We start from the raw sequence: 17,453 nt of genomic DNA, 5'->3' as shown, positions 1-17,453 counted from the left end.
CTGATGCATTTCTTACATACATCACACCTCATAAGAGAGGAGAAACAGAAAAAGCTTTGCAGTTATTGAATGCAAAACCCATGAAAAACTAAAAACATTAAGTCTCTTAAAAAATAAAAAATAATTAAAAAGAGGCCATAACCATATAATGAATTTAAAGGAAGACAAAAATTCGTATGTTTTGGGGTTCAAAACCATGACCTTTTCAGGTAGCAGTCTGAAAACAACTGACATCAAGCAAACATTTTTTTTGTCAGAAAATATTCTGACAACGACGAGTGTAATTTGACCTTCTTTCAAGGAACATAATTATGAACTACATCACAATGTGTAGTACGAGGTTAGTTACAAAGAGAACTATATTTAAAAATTATAATTAAAGCAATTAAATTTATAATTATAAATTAATTTCAAAATCCATAACTTGTCAACCATTTAGCCTAAGCAAATCATGAATTTAAAACTAACTCAGTTACAACTTAATAATTTGCGGATTGTGACTTGATAATGAATTCTTGAATTTGGGCCTCAGATTTGATGCACAATTAACAAAGAGACAGTCTGCTCTCACTTCCCTGTGCACTGTCAATCACTAGTCTTTTCCAAATTTGAAACGAATGGGGTCAAAATCATTTTATGTCAGACCAGGTGATCACTAATGAACCTCTTGAAACCCCAAACCCAGGTCAAAACTTTTTTTAAAAGTCACATTTTCAAAGGGTGAAAACAAATCATCTTGCTTCATATCCTGAGATAGCAGCTCCTCGAATATCTATTAAATCTGTGTTTTTTTTATCAGTTGTTCAAACTAACATTATTTCTGGCTGCAGAAGATAGCTTCTTATACAATAGTATTACATTGCTTCGCTGAGTTCAATAAATTAATAATACTGCACTAATGTCTTTGTTTTGCACAACATACAGTATTGTGTGGGTCCTAATGCCCCAGTACAGTAACAGGGACACTACACTGTAAAAATGCGCTGTCCTTCAGATGAGATGTAAAACCAAGGTCCTGACTCGCTGTGGTCATTAAAAATCCCAGCGTGTGTTGCCCTTTGCCAATCATGGCCTCCTAATAATCCCTCTCAGTGAATTGGCTTTATCACTGCTTATCTGTTCTCTACTTATCACTCTGTTCTCCTCCTCACTGAGAGCTGGTGTGTGGTGAGCGTAATGGTGCACAATGTCTGTTGCCACATCATTGGTGGTGGTGGTGGTGGAGGGGATCCCCATTACCTGTAAAGTGCTTTGAGTAGAGTGTCCAGATAAGCGCTATGTAAGTGAAAGGAATTATTTTTTTGTGTATAGTTTATGCATGCTGATAACACCTTTATCTTTGCATTTCCTATAAGATAAGATATAGGATAAGAAGAAAAGCTACAATAACCAGGCAAAAGTGTTTTGTATGTTACAGAAAAGACCAATATCTATGTCTGTTATTAGCCACAGTGGGCATCTAGTCAGTGCAAAAAAACAAAACAAAATAAAACTAAAATCCCTAGAGACTACAAGCAACAAGTGAACTGCTGCAAGCAATATAAATCAGTCCAACAAAAATAGCTTTAGGTTCTTCACCATTTAAAATTAATATTTAATCCTTACCATTTAAAATTTAAACTGCTTTGCCGCTAACAGTACTGTAAACAAAAGCATGATTTATCAGTCAGTTCCTGAAAGGATCAAACAAATACACTTTGTACTGTACATCAAACACCATGTCCGTGTTTTGGCAATGGTAGTTCTAAAAGAACCCTTCAAGACCTCCCTGTATATCATTAAGCATTCTGCTTAGATGGAAACGAATCATAAGTATTTAAGGGAAAATTTGTGCCAGCAACAAAATAAGCATGATTTTTACTTTTTCTTTTTTCTCTCTCTTCAGAGCAAATGTACTTGCCGACAGAAGAGAGGCATTTCAAAATAGCTACTTCCTGCTCTTGATAAAAGACGTTAGCATTTATCGTTTGCACAAATCAGCTGACATAAAAAGTATTACTTACGCCATTTCCTCAAAGACCTTGACTCTCTCACATCCCTCTGGGGGTTCTCGTTTGAACATGTAGCTGTTGTTTGGTTTAGGAGAGGAGGCAAACTTAGGCAGGGGTGAAATACTCCCACTGTCTGAAAACGGAAAGGAGCACATTTCAGTGGGAGAGCCATTACGCTTCGCAGCTCTGCAAAATACAGGACAGTCTTATGACCATCAACTGCTCTGGAGATTCAAACCCCAGACTATGAACTTTCCAATACACATTTTCAATATGTCCAGTATAATATATACTGTACATGAACCAGGGGGCACAAGTGGAAACTACATGGAAGTGCATTTAAAACTGAAAACAGGAGGCACTTCTCTATCCAGAGGGTCTTGGGAGTGTGGAACAAGCTGCTGAAGCCGATACCCTGGTTTCTTTCAAGAAACGTCTCGATGAGATCCTCACATTAATTAACTACGAACTACCAAATAGGCTAAATGACCTCCTCTCAATTCTAACCTTTTCTCTGTTGATCTCTGTATTTTTCAACTTTGTTTACTTCTCAGTATTTTGTCATGTTTTAGTACTGCTCCTTCAGATACAGAGGTTTTCATATACAGTACATACTGTATTATTAGAATAGATTTCCAAGTATTGCATTGCTTTAGGTTAAAAGCTTAAGATGAACAGACCTTTCTGAAACATTATATTCCTGCTGCCTTTCCAAAATCAACAATTTGTAAATCACCAATGAAATTATGAAAACATCATTTTATATATATATACACTCTCTCTCTATATATATATGGAGTTCATTAAGAAAAAGAACAAATCTAGTACACATGAATCTTATATAAATGCTTGGTTTGTTTCTTGGGATTAAATGGTTGATCTGTAAAAGGAAATATAAATTGGAGAGCAAAAAAAAAAAACAATCAGACAAAAGCAAGCAATCAGTAATCTCCCCAGGTATTTTTCACATAAACCACTAAAACCAGTATGCCTTAACATGATCCCCAAAAAGATGGCCATAAATATATCTTCAGAATTGGAGTATTTGCGGAACAGAGTACAATCTTTCTAACTTAACCATGTCTGCTTGTACAATCCAAACATAAGCTATATGCTGTAAACCATGTAAATTACTGTTGGAAAACAGCCATTTATAAACAGTATTCTTTATAAACTTTTTGAAAGGGATGAACAAATGTCATGTTTTTAACTATAATGATGTTTTACACATGGGATTGTAGCATATCAACAACCTACTGTAGGTTAAAATGAAATAAACTTAAAAAGATTTGTTAGAATACACACTTCTGTTTGTTACATTAAGATATTTGATCATACAGTACATTCAGTTAAGAAGAGATACACTCCTGAATCTTTTCTACCTAAATACTTGGGTTCTTTTCAAAGCTGCTGAAAAGCCAACATGTTTATTAAGGAAACAACAAAATGGACACAAATGAGACAATGATTTCAAAGATCAATAAGGATCGCACAAAAAAGAGAGGCAGATAAAAATTACACTGGAATTTGACAGTCTTATGTTGTTTAAGACCAGTCTATTAAAACAAACCCCTGACTGACCTGAAAATGAATGTTTATCTAAGGGATATTACTTCTGGAAGCACTACACTTAATTTCAGCTTTTTGTTATGTAAGAGTTTAGATCTATTGAAAATGTAGATCTATTGAGCTCTATTGGGGAAAAAAAAAACGTTTACATGCTTTTGCTTGTTGCTTTTATTTCCCATCATCTATAAAAAAAGAAATCAATTTACAATTTTATTCTGACACAAACCTACCTCAAGGCACATTTATACTCATAAACTGTGCAAGATTATGCTTTCAGTGTCTTCCATTTGCACTAAATAAAGAGCATAAATGGGAATAACAGCTGTCCAAATGCTTAAAAGATTTCCAATTCTTCTCAACTGGCAAAAGAACGTGCTTTTGTCTCACTGCATCCCTGATCAAGTCCAGGTCTTTTAGCTGGCGTGTTTAAGTCTAGAGTGTTATTTGCTTGCATGCAGTTCCTCCCAGCACAGATGTTTGATTTAAAGGAATACTTTCATTCAAAATTAACCTAAGATGCCTATTTCATGACAAAGAAAACAGAACTGAAATACTTATTTGCAAAGAATCCTGAATTCCCACAAGAAAAAAAAAATCCACAACTTTGATCAGTGCAGTAACACGACTGGCGCAAGTGAGGTGAGGTGGCTAGCACTTCTACCTCACAGTCCTATGGTGCCGGGTTCGATTCCAGGCTGGAACGCCAGTGTGTGTGTGATGTCTGCATGTGTTTGGCAGGTTGGGCTTGTTCATTATCACACATTAGGGGGGTTTGTCCTTAGTATTTATCATCTGATTTTTAATGAAAATCTACCAGATGAACTTGATGGGCCAAACATCTGATGACAGAAAAGCAAAAAAACATAATTACAACCCACTCTATGTTCACTTATTCTCTACTGTGGTCAAAATGCTAGATATTGACTTTCAAGTGTAAACTGTCATTTACAGAACAAAATGGCCACAGAGAGGGTCTTGAAGACCAGGTTAGAAAAGGTCAAAGCCCCTTTTCCACTGTGGTGAAATGCAGGCAAGCAAGGGTTCCAGTTCAGCTAAATTCTTTTCTTTGCGTTATCAATTTGCCAGCAGAGAGCAAACTGGCTTTGGTGGGAATGATCCCTGAAGCACAGCACTGAGTACTGCCACAAAACTGCGAAAAAATATTTTAATCACCGTGATCACAGCCTCCTGAACCCTGCTGCAGGACAAGCAGTAAAACATCAATCATTTTATTTGCTCCAGGAAATTGGACTCTTTCCAGCCAAAAGTCATTGTTCAGGACACATTCTTCTCATACTGTATCTTTGTATCTGCATATCTAATGTAAAGCAGTTTTAATGAATGTCTTGAATTGAACAGATAAATGTATGTATGTAGTTTTTTCTAATTTACTTCAGAATCATTTTGAGTACTACTTTAAATTATTTTGTAGGTGGTGACAGTAAACAATGCTAATGTTAAATTTTCTAAAAAATAGTATTTTTAAGCTGCTTTGGATCCAACTATTTTAATTGCAGAGGCACTGATTTGTATAATCTATAAAAAGATAACACATCAGATTGCTTTAATATCTGAGAGGATAACAACCTCATACACAGTAAGTACTATAATAGGAACAGATCAGATTATTTCTTTTGAAACTCTTGTAAGTAAATCTTTTAGTATGACACTTGTCAATGTGGTTTTTCTTTTCAGCACTTATTTACTGTACTGAGGCACTTGAAGATGCAGTTCTTGAATGAAAATGCACCATCTACACATCCATTTTGTAATCCCTGATTACACTAATTTAAAGACTCATACACACTTAATGAAGAAGGATGTGGCGTTTCTTCCACATACAGTATAACACACAGAATATATAAGGACATGCTTCAGACCTCAACTTCTGCTAAGTAGATACAATTGACCTTTATTTAGCTAAATAAAGAGCAATAGAAATACCAGCTGGTGCATTTAAAAATGAAATGTAAATATAATTACAGTTTTTCTTTGTCTATCTGCCTCATATTAAAATTACCATTCCCATTGAACAGAATAGTCCACAACACTTTTACAGTGCAAGCAAAGGAGCATACAGTTCCAGAAGAGCTGAAGACTCTGATCTCTGACACAAACACAAAACTGGGAGGAGTGAAATAATTTTTGTCTTGTTAAATCAGGTTTTATGCGATAATGGTAAAGAACACACTTCAGGACTACATTAAGAAAATGTGTAGTGTCTAAACAAAGTCCACACCAACAACCTTAAGGCTACTAAAAATGTACTCACATTTACAAATGTGAAATAGTACAATTCTTCATTAAAGTCATTTTTAGGGAACAAAAGTTAGTAGAATATATAAAAAACATTCCTAATCCTGCTAGCAGGTTAAAAGATTGTTTACGGTATGAAAAAAAAATACTTTCTGTATTAAGTTTAAACTCAAAATTAATTTGACTGGGATAGTGGTCATGTTGATACATCAGGAATGCCTAAATAAATTCTGTTCATATCATTGATGCAATACAATGCAAAATAAACTTTTTCTTTTACAGAAAAGACGTTCGCTAACTAGTCTATCTAGTTTAATTAAAATATTTTAAATACCAAAAAGCAAAACAATAATACACCTACTTATAACACCTTACTTAAGTCTTAAGACTTAAGACGTTACATTATTTATCTAAATTGTTTAATTTAGAGCTGAACAAATTCAGGCTAGCTTTACTACTCAGATATTCTCCAGACCTACACTTTGCTTCTCCGCGTGCCAGTCTGGATGTGTTCTTTTCTCGAGTCTGAAAACACAGCAACACCTAACCTCTAAAAGCTCTTTACTCTGTGACGCCACCACAATGACCTGCTTTCTGAGCACAGTTATACAAGAGCTGGAAAACAGCACAGATGAGGTAGTGTTCCTTCTCCCTTTCCTTTCCCTAGTCCCGAACAGAACAAGGAAGAGGTTTTCATTTGCTGGTTTGGCTTACCCTCAAATTTCCCCCTGGTCTTTACTAAAATAATGGCCTCCTAATAATCCCCATCTGTGAACTGGCTTCATCACTCAGCTCTCCTCCCCACTGAGAGCTGGTGTGTGGGGAGTGTTCTGGCGCACTTTGGCTGCTGTTGCATCATCCAGGTGGGGCTGCACACTGGTGGTGGTGGAGGGGATCCCCATGACTTGTAAGGCGCTTTGAGTGGAGTGTCCAGAAAAGCGCTACAGTATATAAGTGTAACGAATTATGATTCTTCTTCTTCTCGCAACACTCCACTCCAAACTACGGGAAATGCATCTGGCATCCGGCAAGGTTTTACTTCGGTGACACCTCGGACTCACCCAGTGAGGTTTGAGACACGAGCTAAAATGTCTACATCCAACTGCAGAAATCAATTTTGTGCAAAAAGAAAAGGTATAATGCCTTAGGCTCCTTCTGAGCCACGTGTATGCTGAGAGTGCCCTGACGGGGACGCCCACGTCTGCCGCAGCGTCACACGAAATCGCTCCACCGAGCCTCACCTTTGTCCCGGTCGTACAGGAGGTCCTCCGCCGAGCACGGGCTTCCGTCCTGAGACCCTGGCGGGCAGGAGGGGGAGGCGGAGGCGGAGGGGGAGTGGCTGCTGCTGCGCTCCTGCGCGGAGGGCGTCTGCGTGTCGACGCTGCGGGTGCTGCTGCTGCTGCTGCGGCAGTGGGGCGGGAACGGCGCCCGCCGGCCGTCGGGCACGTCCAGGGGCTGAAACGGGAGGGGCGAGAGGGGGGCACTTCAGTCACTTCCGGGGAGAGCAGGGCGGCGACGTCCTCGGGGACGCCCGCTGCTTTGCAATGTGCGCGACTGCCCCTCTCCACGGCCAGGGCCCATGGCTTGGACAGCGCCTGCGAGCTGGAAAAACGGGACCGGAGCATTTGGGCCCGGACTACCAGATGCAGAGACAGTTTTTACCCCCACGCTATCAAACTATTAAACTCCCAGCCTCTCTCACCTATCTGATGTTAGCACATCTAATGTTGTGTTGCACATTACCTGTTACCTGTTGTTGTTTTGCACATTGCCTGTTGTCTCGGTCTTTCTTTTCTTAGACAATTCTATTGTTGTTGTTTTTTTTGTACTTCTTACCGTCTGAGAGCTAGCTAAATTGCATTTCATTATACCACACACCTGTATATGAGTATAATGACAATAAACCTGAACTTGAAGCTTCAGTACCGCTGGAGCACCAGGTTGCCAACCAGAAATAACAGCATAAATACCAAGAATCAGACCTGAAAAAACAAACTCCTCCGGAAACATTTAGCTACCGATAGAAGGAAGATCGTGATGCATCTGACAAAACCATAATCTCTTCCAGAGCTTGAAAATCTAATACTTGATTGAACATCCACTGAAATAAAATCTTGGTTCTGACATCACAGCTTTGTGGTGGACAAAGAGTGCATAATACTCACGACGAGCAGACTTTTTAAGCCAGTTAATGACTCGAGCAATATTGAAAAACACTCTTTGGCCATCTACCGTACGTAATACCACTTGAAGCTAAAACGGTGCTCTTATCCGTTTATTTCATAAGATTACACGTTCTCAAGTCTGTAATGAAGGTCGTTATCAGTTACGCATTTGGTACTTGCTGGCAGAGAGGCTGTGGTTTTGAATCCCTTTCATAATTAGTTTTAATGTCTTCAAAAGGAAAAAAACAGACTGCAGTTTGATAGGAGTCCAATAAAGTCCCCACCCACGCAACATAATGCTTGAGGTAAAATCCAATCTAGATGGTGACAGAGCTTGTGGGACCAGTTTGTGTTATGGGACATATTTTGCCAGTTGGGTGATACACTCGAGCACAAGTATTGCTGCAACACATAAGGAACAAATCTGAAGCAGGCTCCCATGTTTTAACTCAAGTGGTACAGCCATACCCAAGACAGTTTGAGTTTCCAGAAAGAAAAAAATGGCGGTGAGACTGCAGTCTTGATGTGCAGAGAAACCCCGCATCGCAATACCTTTCTTCTTTGGCACATGACGAAAAATACAACGATATTTATATTGAGAGATTTGTGAGATAGAATGCATCTATGTTTTGTTTTTGTGGGACACAGAAATGATTTTGCATTTGGAGTCAGCTGTCAGACGGTTCTTGTACAGGAGCAGTCAGCAGTGCATGATGAAAACTGACAACTTGAACCAAATGGAGTCAGGCGGGCAACCTGGTTTGTAGAGAGATCCCATTCGACAGTAGTGTGATTAAACCTGGGACGGGTCAGTACCAGCACCACGGACCTCCAACTGAAGGTCTAGGTGGGCCGGTAGGTGGCACGCTTCGATGACCCAGAAAGGGAACTGGGGACTCTGTGTTGTAGGAGGCGAGATGATTAAAGCAAGGACCCGACTACTTGGTGCTTTTCGAAAGAGTAGGGTTGTTGCCCCGTTGTCCTGGCAACACCTGAGGTACAGGTCTGACCAGGCTGTAGGCTTCAGATTCTGGTACTGCTCCAGCCGCCAGAGCACTGCCTGTTCAGGCCTCTCATGCCGACTCAGTGGCTGGGAAATGCCGATTTTAAAACTGACCAGCTAGATCAGTACAGAAAACACTCACCTATGATTAAGACTCCTCAAAATGAACTGCCCTTTTCAGACTTGGTAAGAAGCAACATTTTAGCTTTTGTCATGTATGTGTGAGCAGCCCTGTGATATTTAAAAATATTCACTCGGTATACAGTACCGCTCATTTCAATTAAGAAAACTAATGTAAAACATTTAGGCTCCTTACAAAGAAACTAAAACTAGTATTAAGCAGGACATATGATGAGCATTTAAAAGGTGTTTTATCAATGCACAAGGGAATCAGAAATACTGCTTGTTCTTGCTTTGACCTTTGTGCAAAGGAAAGGCGAAGATAAAAAGCCTGTGGAATCTGTCCTGGATTCTAAAGTGGGTTGTATGTCACAATAGGGAGGCTGTTTATCCAAAGAAAGTCCAGAGGGCTGTACTGCAGATCAAAATGCATTCCTGCTGAATCCAAAACATTATCCTGGATTTATGGCTTTTGTAGTATGTTGGCAGTTTGATTTCTTAACAATATTGTATTTTACACATGTATAGCATTATACATCACTAGGTCAACAGAAAAGGACTTCAAGCAACTAAAGAGATAATGTCGATTACAAACCAATAATGAACATAAAGACACTTTCACAGAATATTTTCCTCTCTGTGTCTTAGTTCTGCAACAAGAAGCCAGATAAACAACAAATGTAAAACCATCAATATTTTATAAGTTGAATAACCTCAACCTCAATCAGCTGGTGTGATGGGAGTTCTATATTCATAATTCCTCAGCAGTGTAGTGAATGTGTCGGAGATTATTAACTACTGTGTTGTAAAGTCTAAATACTGCCACTGTGCATAATGTGTTACCTTCTCTTGTGCACATATAAACATTATACCTATAGTACACGGTTAGATATTCTACTTTTTTGACAAGAAGATTTAGATTTGTGGTAGAGTTTTCTACAGAGCAATCGTCATAAAGGTAATGAAGATTAGCTAAATATTATTAATGTAGATGCAACTTATTCTGAAGCAACAGAGAGGCACTGTAGCTTTGGGCTGATTGGAAAAGGCACAAGAAAAGATTTAGTTACCACAAGGCAAAGAACTGACATGTTCTGAATAATAATGGTACAAAACCGATTTTCTCATTTGGAGCTCACAAAGCCTATGAATAATTTGAAAATGACCCAAGTGTTGGCCCACAAAAAAGGCTATTTGCTGAACCATATTATGCTTTTCATCATCCTGTCAAGTTTAAGAGCAACTCTGCAACAAGTTCATTGGAGCTCCTCCATCTTTCATTGACAGGAAATGACGGCAGCGATACTGATATTCCAGACAAAGTGACAGATGTTAAATATAAAAATTCCCTCTGAAAGATCAGCACAGTGACTGAACATTGATAAGTTTATAAATCTCATTTCTCAATTGTTTAAGAGATAACTAACAGCTAAGCTGCAAAGAAGGTAATGTTTCATGTGTGTTTCTGAACAATTACTTCCTGCAAATAAGCTCAATTCCCCACACTACCACACTCATACAGTATTTTTTACAATATATACTGCATGTTTTTAATTAATTAAAAATCTGTTCCTAAAAACCAGGCATAGAAAACTAACATCCAGATTTAAATTTACGACATTAGAAAACTGGATTTCTAATAATGACAAAACATTACCTCAAGTAAAAATAATGCAGCAATACTTATATGGTGTAATTTGAATATTACATATAATGCATCTCATCTTTGGGATATCATTTTAACACACGATTTTACAATAATGCAAAGTACGTACATTTTTCCAGGAAAATACGCAGACTATAAATGGGACACAGTTCTCATTGTAGCCTGCGTATTTTCAAGATTGCTAGTTTCCTCTGTAGACGATTATTGTTGTGGACTCCTCAGCTTCCTTGATTGCTGTGCTTGACTAAATTTTGATACAATTTATTGAACTATATATAAAAAGAGCACTTATTCTTTAAAAGTAAATAATCCATCTCTTTCATTCATGTTTCAATTCGATGAAACACACCATACTTTAGTGTCCGAATCCCTGCTCATACACAGATTTATTGAGATGTTCAGGAAAAAAAAAACCCAAACTGTTCAGTATATTGATCTAATAGGCTAACCCTGTGGTTTTTTTCTCCTACAATACTTGATAAAATCTGAAATTCTCCCACTTTGCTCACGAATGCACCAGAAGCTGCAATTGCTGCTTCACTGCACCCACTGGGATGGTTTGTAGCACTATCACCTAGACTGGCTGGGAGGAGCCCCTGTCTTGTTCTCCCGAAAGGAAGTCACTAGATTTGTTACATGCGTTATTGTCTTCATATCTCAACCACAAATCGGATGTCCCGGAAATCAATTTCAGTGCACTTGGCATTAAGCACTCCCTCCCACCAAGTATTTTACAATAAATTCTCTGTCCACAATGTCATTAAAGACTGGCAAGGCCTCAGGCACCCATGCACCTCCGTGATAGGGAACTGCCAACACCATATTTTACAGCAGTAGGAGTATAACACAGCCGTCTTTGTACTGCTCTGCCACTTGACTTAAATCACCCCAGAAAACGGCTGCTTAAATTCCTTTGGAGCAGTTTAACCATTTCAGCCAGTACTGAAAACCACCCAATGATGTAATTTGCACAGTGTCCAATCCGAAATGCAAACCAGCACATTACATATACAGTGCCATGCAAAAGAATGGTTTGCAAAATCATACATAAGAAATATTAATAGCTACTTCAAAGTGTCATGACTGCCAACTTTAAAATGACAAAATGTGAGAACTGTGCAAGGTTCTGAGTACTTCTGCAAGTGAGTGTATTCTATAATAGACTGTAGACAGCGATATAAAATAAGATATTGCATTAGCAGGTGACTTTCTCCATCACTTGATCTTTTCTAACTAATCTTTCATGTCCAAGGACGGCATCTGGCCAGCACTCCTCACAGAGGGTCTTCATATGTAACACTGCAATGGCAGTTTTGAAGAAGGGGATTAATAAGAAACTAGAGGTAACTAAAAAGGGAACTGGGCTGATTTCCTCCTGTTCTTTGGTGCCACAGAAGATCAAGACCATTTCTGGGTTCGAAAGCATTTTCCATGTTAGCTTTGAGAGTTTTCACACAGAGCATTTGTGCATTTTATCAAAACCTGTGAAGCTCTTGACATTTGTAAAAAGACAGCCCTCGGTGTCTCAGACGCGATGAACTGCTCTGATAACCTGTCCTGCAAACATTCCTTTATACCCACCTCCTTCTCTCCACTGTCTCTGATGAAGACCTTCTCCAGCTCATGATTTATGCCCTCCATACTGCTCGGGACCCTGGAAATGGCTGACTTTGGCACTGGAATGTTTGACAATGGCATCGGGACAGACCTGGGCACAGCTGCCTACAGAAGTATACATAAAGCATAGTATGGTTAAAATTTTCCCAAATTTACACTTTTAATTCTCAAACTATGCGTAAACACGTGAACATCTTGGTGATCGTCCTCTTTTGGAACTGCACGCAGGTCAGTATTAAAAAAACAAACAAACATTTGACCATCTGGGTACTGATTCAATCAAACTGGACCCAACAAATCAAATACAGTGTGCAAGGGTCACACTCAATGGGCTGGATCAACTGCAATGCTGAGTGTTACCTAGCTTCAAACACTAATTGCAAATTAAGACATTGTGTTCAGCCCCAAGGAGATCTTGAATACTTCTATTTTGTGTGCAAGGACACTGAACAGTTAGGAATCTACATGTCAGAGGCGGAGCTCATTTCCCACTCTCTGCGCCAGGTCTCACTGGCCATCTGGTCAACAGGGTTTGTTCCTCAACTGTTGGAACATAAGGGCCACTGCAGTGCTCATGCAGGTCCACAGCCAAGCTCAGCAAACACACAAGAATAAGACCTGGACCGACAGGCCTGAAACCACATGACTTTCTCCAAGCCTTGATGAAGCCAGAACACTCTTTCACAACAGCTTTTACACTGAATGCAAGTTCTGCACTGCAGTGTGCTGCTGTATCCTGCTTGTTTACTTAAAACAATGTAGATCTTGTAAAAAAAATTATAAAGCTGGATATGAGCTGGAGTTTAAATTTAAACATGAATATCAAAATACCACTTTGTGATTAAAAGGCGTTGGAACGTTTTATTAGGCCGTTTTTCGTGCAGAGAAGCTCTTCCTAAAATGATTTTTTTTAACCCAGGACACATTTTACTTTAAGTGATTTATTGTACACTAGGATGATAAACGTCTTCTAGTTCGTCCATTTACAACAGGTAAGGTACAGAATGTACAAAATGTTCCAGGGAACAGCCTGTATTCAGATAAGCAAAAGGCCTACAGTACATCAACATGTATTAAGAAATGAAATAACGGATTCACTCTGTCTAGATTCTCATTAATCAAATATTTAAGTGCACTGCATGATGTTTGCAACCTGCAATTAGAAAGCATAAGTAATGATGAATAGAAATAAGGTTTTAGAGATTATCCCACAGAACTGGGGAGCAAGTAAAGGACATTTTATCTTGCAGTGAAAAAATGAAAACCTTTAATACTAATAATATTGTAAACCATATAAACATAATTATGTTAGAAGAAAGTAGATAATGATATGTTCCAAGCTGATTTTCAGAAAGCGCATATTAAAATTCTCCCAGAATAAATAAACTGTCTTTTCAGAGGTGCTTAACATCAAGGATCATTGAAAAAATGAGCAGAAGCAACTCAGCTCTGTCCTTTTAAAGCAAATGTATACATGCACAAGCTATAATGAGAGTAAAATCAGTCTCTTCTAATTTGTTCTAATAAATAATTTATTTAATGTTCCAGTAAATGTAGTGACCTATAGGAAATGCTAAGTGCTATATCAACAGAAACAGAAGAAGAAGATTTTTCTTCATATTTTCTAAAGAAGATTCACAGCTCACACACATGTAATAAGCATCCACAAGATACATTTTCCATAAGCTGCTGCATTTGTGGATACAGAAAATGTTTCACTTAATTACTTGTTGAGTAATTAATTTATTCAAGCAGTAACTATGGACATTATTTAATCTGAAGTACCTTAAAATAGAATTAGTCAGTGAAAAGTGCTGCTCCCAATTTCTCCCAGACGTTTCCTCTGTGTACTACTGACCTCTGTGACTCTTTTTAACAAAGTGTAAAAATTCAAATGAGATTTTGTTAAAAGACTCAGGGCATGTGCAGACATGCTTTTTTCACCCAGAAACCATTCAAACCTTTTGTGAAAGATGCTAACACACTCAATATCACAACATGTGCAGTATACTGTAAATGACGAAAATAGTGATATAAGCTAAACGGAGGAAAATAATGCATTAATAAAGGCATGTTTTTACTCAAAGGGATGTGGGAGCCTAGAACAAAGTACTCAAATACAGTACATCAGTCTGTCAAAACAGCAGATTCCCCAAGTACCCCTAACAAGAAGCTGAAATACTCCAACCACTTAACTACTAGGAACCACATGTGCAAGATATGCCAAAAGGTCACCTCTCAATTGTAACCACTTATTTTCTCATGACACAAGACACAAGTTAACAAGCACATGAACAGCACCATCAAAACAATAAACTAGATAGCCAATAGACTAATGTATTAAAGTGTTTTTATCAAGGGTGTTTTTTCCTTTGCAACCCAAAAACACATCATCTAGCTTTCAAAAAGATCACATGGTTATATACTGCTACTACAAAATATGCGACACAGTGCCCAGACACTCCTATACAAATAATAACTGACATAAAGATACAATTAATTATTGCATTATGTTGAGGCTTTTGGCTTACTGCTCTGATACAATGAAAGGCAACATGTAATTAAAGTGCAATGTCACCAATGTTACCTGCTAGAAATGGCCTTTAATTGGTTTACACTGTGTTTCAGTTCATTCAGAAAGCACACCAACAGGAGAATAACAAATAGATTTCTGCATCTGAGTAACAGCGTAGGTGTTGTTCATAGCAGAGAGAGCAGCAGGTGCAATGAAATTAAAATTTTCAATAAAGCCCAGTGAGCTTAACATCAGATATATAACTAAATATATTTATATAAAAATATAAATATATTTTATTAAATATAAATACAAAGTCCACTCTAGCTCACTTTAACCCAAACAAATGTGATAACTTTGTGCTTTTGGATCCCACAGTAACACCATGTACCTTTATGTGATGTACGATATATTTGCGTTACTGTTTAAAAAGACGTCAACAAGACTAGAATAGAGTCTGAGGACCACAGTGACACTGAATCATGGGCCTGCAGGACAGACAAACACAAGGCTTGTTTTTGGGACGCTCTGCAGAGGCCCTTTCCTGACCACCTGCTTTGCCAGGCTCCAGTGAAATCTCTCGGCGTGGCTTAGCGTTCAGAAGCGCACAAACCCGGCGCTGCCCTGTGGGCACTGCTCGTGTCCGAGCCGCTCCGGAGAAGGAGAGGAACGCTGGGGGCGAACCCCCTCTGTTCCTAGGTTGCCGGGGAGCGGGGACCCACCTGAGTCTGGCTGGCGGCCGCGTGGTTGCCGGGGAGCGGGGAGTGGCGGTCCTTCTCCTTGCTGTGACGGCCGCTCTGCTTGCTGCGGTGGAGCTGGTGCCGCAGCTTCGCGATCTGCTGGAAAGAGAGGCAAAGGGGGCCGCTGAGCGAAACTCCGGATGACGGCCCCCAGCTCCGAGGGCTAGAAATGTCACTTTCCGTACAGCAGGTTTGTCCTGTCCTGGTCCCGGAGAGCTGGTGTGTCTGTAGGTTTCCATGGTTTCTTTAAAGCACCAGAACCTGAAGATGTTAATGGGGGGCGCAACTGGGGCAGTAATGACTTGAAGTCATTGAGAACTGACCTAGAATGAAAGCTTGCAGACACACTGGCCCTCCAGGACTGTGGATCGCACAGTCTTGCCTTAGATGGTCACCTGTCCCTGTCTAACACACAAGATGCAGCTCAGGAGATCACACACCTCTTTTTACAGTGCTGCTTTTCGCCACCAGGGGGTGCTATGATCTCTACAAAGCATCTCTTTGAGTAAAGACAGAACTTGTAATGCTACCACCCGAGGAAATAAGGTGTCATCACGTCTACTAAACGGGGAATGGTAACCTTCTGACAAAGCGAGAGTAGGGCTTGAAAAAAAAATATTTTAAAGAGAAAGCTCTCAAAATATTCAGGTACCAAATGCTTAATTTAAAATGCAGTGGGATAACAAGGTCACTTTTTTATCTGAAAGGGCATCATAAATGTTGTATTCTAGAGCTCTATATTTTAAAACATTGGGAGGGAGTGAATGCAGGTGAGAAAATATTTTCATGTGATAATATTTAGCTTCAGTACTGTATATCCCCAGAAACAAATAATACTGTGTTGTCGGTGCATGTCCTTCTTTTTGCAGATCTTAGCTGAAACAATGCAGGACTATTATCAAAATCCCCAAGCAATGTTCTGAATCAGAGTGTTTTGAAGACCTATAAAGCATACAGGATACTAAAATGACCACAATAAAAGCCCCTATGGCCAGCACTTTTGTATCTCACATTAATCATGAAGTAAACAATGATACAACTTAGGTTATGCACAACAGATGGCAGCTATTTACTTCATTACAGTTCAACTTAGCTTTATTTTTTTAAAAAGTCTCAATTTTTTGTTCACCCAAACCTTTTACATTATGCAACCAAATGATGCCTTTAAGTTGTAATTAACATTTTACACAAGCACAACGGTTACAATAATGGCCCACTAACTAAAGAACAGTTAATCGTTATGAGTCACCATCGGGAGCTGTAACAGAAATAAATGCTTGACATCGACAGAGATGGAACAAAAGGCGTGCTCTCAATGGTGAAAATAACTTTTCTGCCATGTCATTCACACCTTCCCCTCTCTGCATGTACTGTACGTCATCTTACTGCATTTTCAAATATTTGATTTGATGAAGCCAAAGATCTTGAGGAGGAGAGGACTCACAATGTCTTTTATAATGTATTATTTATAATAAATTATTATTTTAGAATTTAGCTAGAGTGCAAATGTTAATCTTAAACATCTCCTGAAGGACAAACTTAAAAAGCCATCACTATTTCACAGGGTGGATGTTTTTGTATAAAGTCTGTCTGGCTTAGTGGCCCAAATTAATTTGTGACTTGACTAATTTTGCTTTTTACACACATGAAGTATGTAAATGCATATAAACTTATTTTTTTCCTTAGAAAAAAGCTCAATACATAAAAGTGATGCAAAAAGAGTTGAAGATGAAACAAACAACGCTATGAGTGATGAATTAAAAATATAAACAGCAATGGAGTGAACACAGATGCAGTAATTGAGATCTGTG

At 38.8% G+C, this 17,453-nt stretch overlaps 1 protein-coding gene across 6 annotated transcripts in view; it reads right to left on the bottom strand.

Annotated features, from left to right (window-relative positions):
- glcci1a (glucocorticoid induced 1a) overlaps positions 1-17,453 on the bottom strand; it is a 73,639-nt gene that overhangs the window by 5,669 nt on the left and 50,517 nt on the right. For 2 of the 6 annotated variants that reach the window (XM_088928644.1, XM_088928645.1), the window contains exons 5-8: positions 15,625-15,741; positions 12,352-12,492; positions 7,058-7,271; positions 2,004-2,124 (exon numbers count right to left, since the gene is read on the bottom strand). In XM_088928644.1, coding sequence (XP_088784770.1) covers positions 2,004-2,124; positions 7,058-7,271; positions 12,352-12,492; positions 15,625-15,741 — 593 coding nt within the window. The remainder of the gene's footprint in view (positions 1-2,003; positions 2,125-7,057; positions 7,272-12,351; positions 12,493-15,624; positions 15,742-17,453) is intronic. The other 4 variants (XM_088928646.1, XM_088928647.1, XM_088928649.1 and 1 more) reach the window with 3 other exon arrangements.

The sequence above is a fragment of the Atractosteus spatula genome, chromosome 12 (genome assembly GCF_055471065.1).
Source record: "Atractosteus spatula isolate fAtrSpa1 chromosome 12, fAtrSpa1.hap1, whole genome shotgun sequence".
Lineage (NCBI taxonomy): Eukaryota > Metazoa > Chordata > Actinopteri > Semionotiformes > Lepisosteidae > Atractosteus > Atractosteus spatula.
This window is presented reverse-complemented; position numbering and strand designations above follow the sequence as displayed.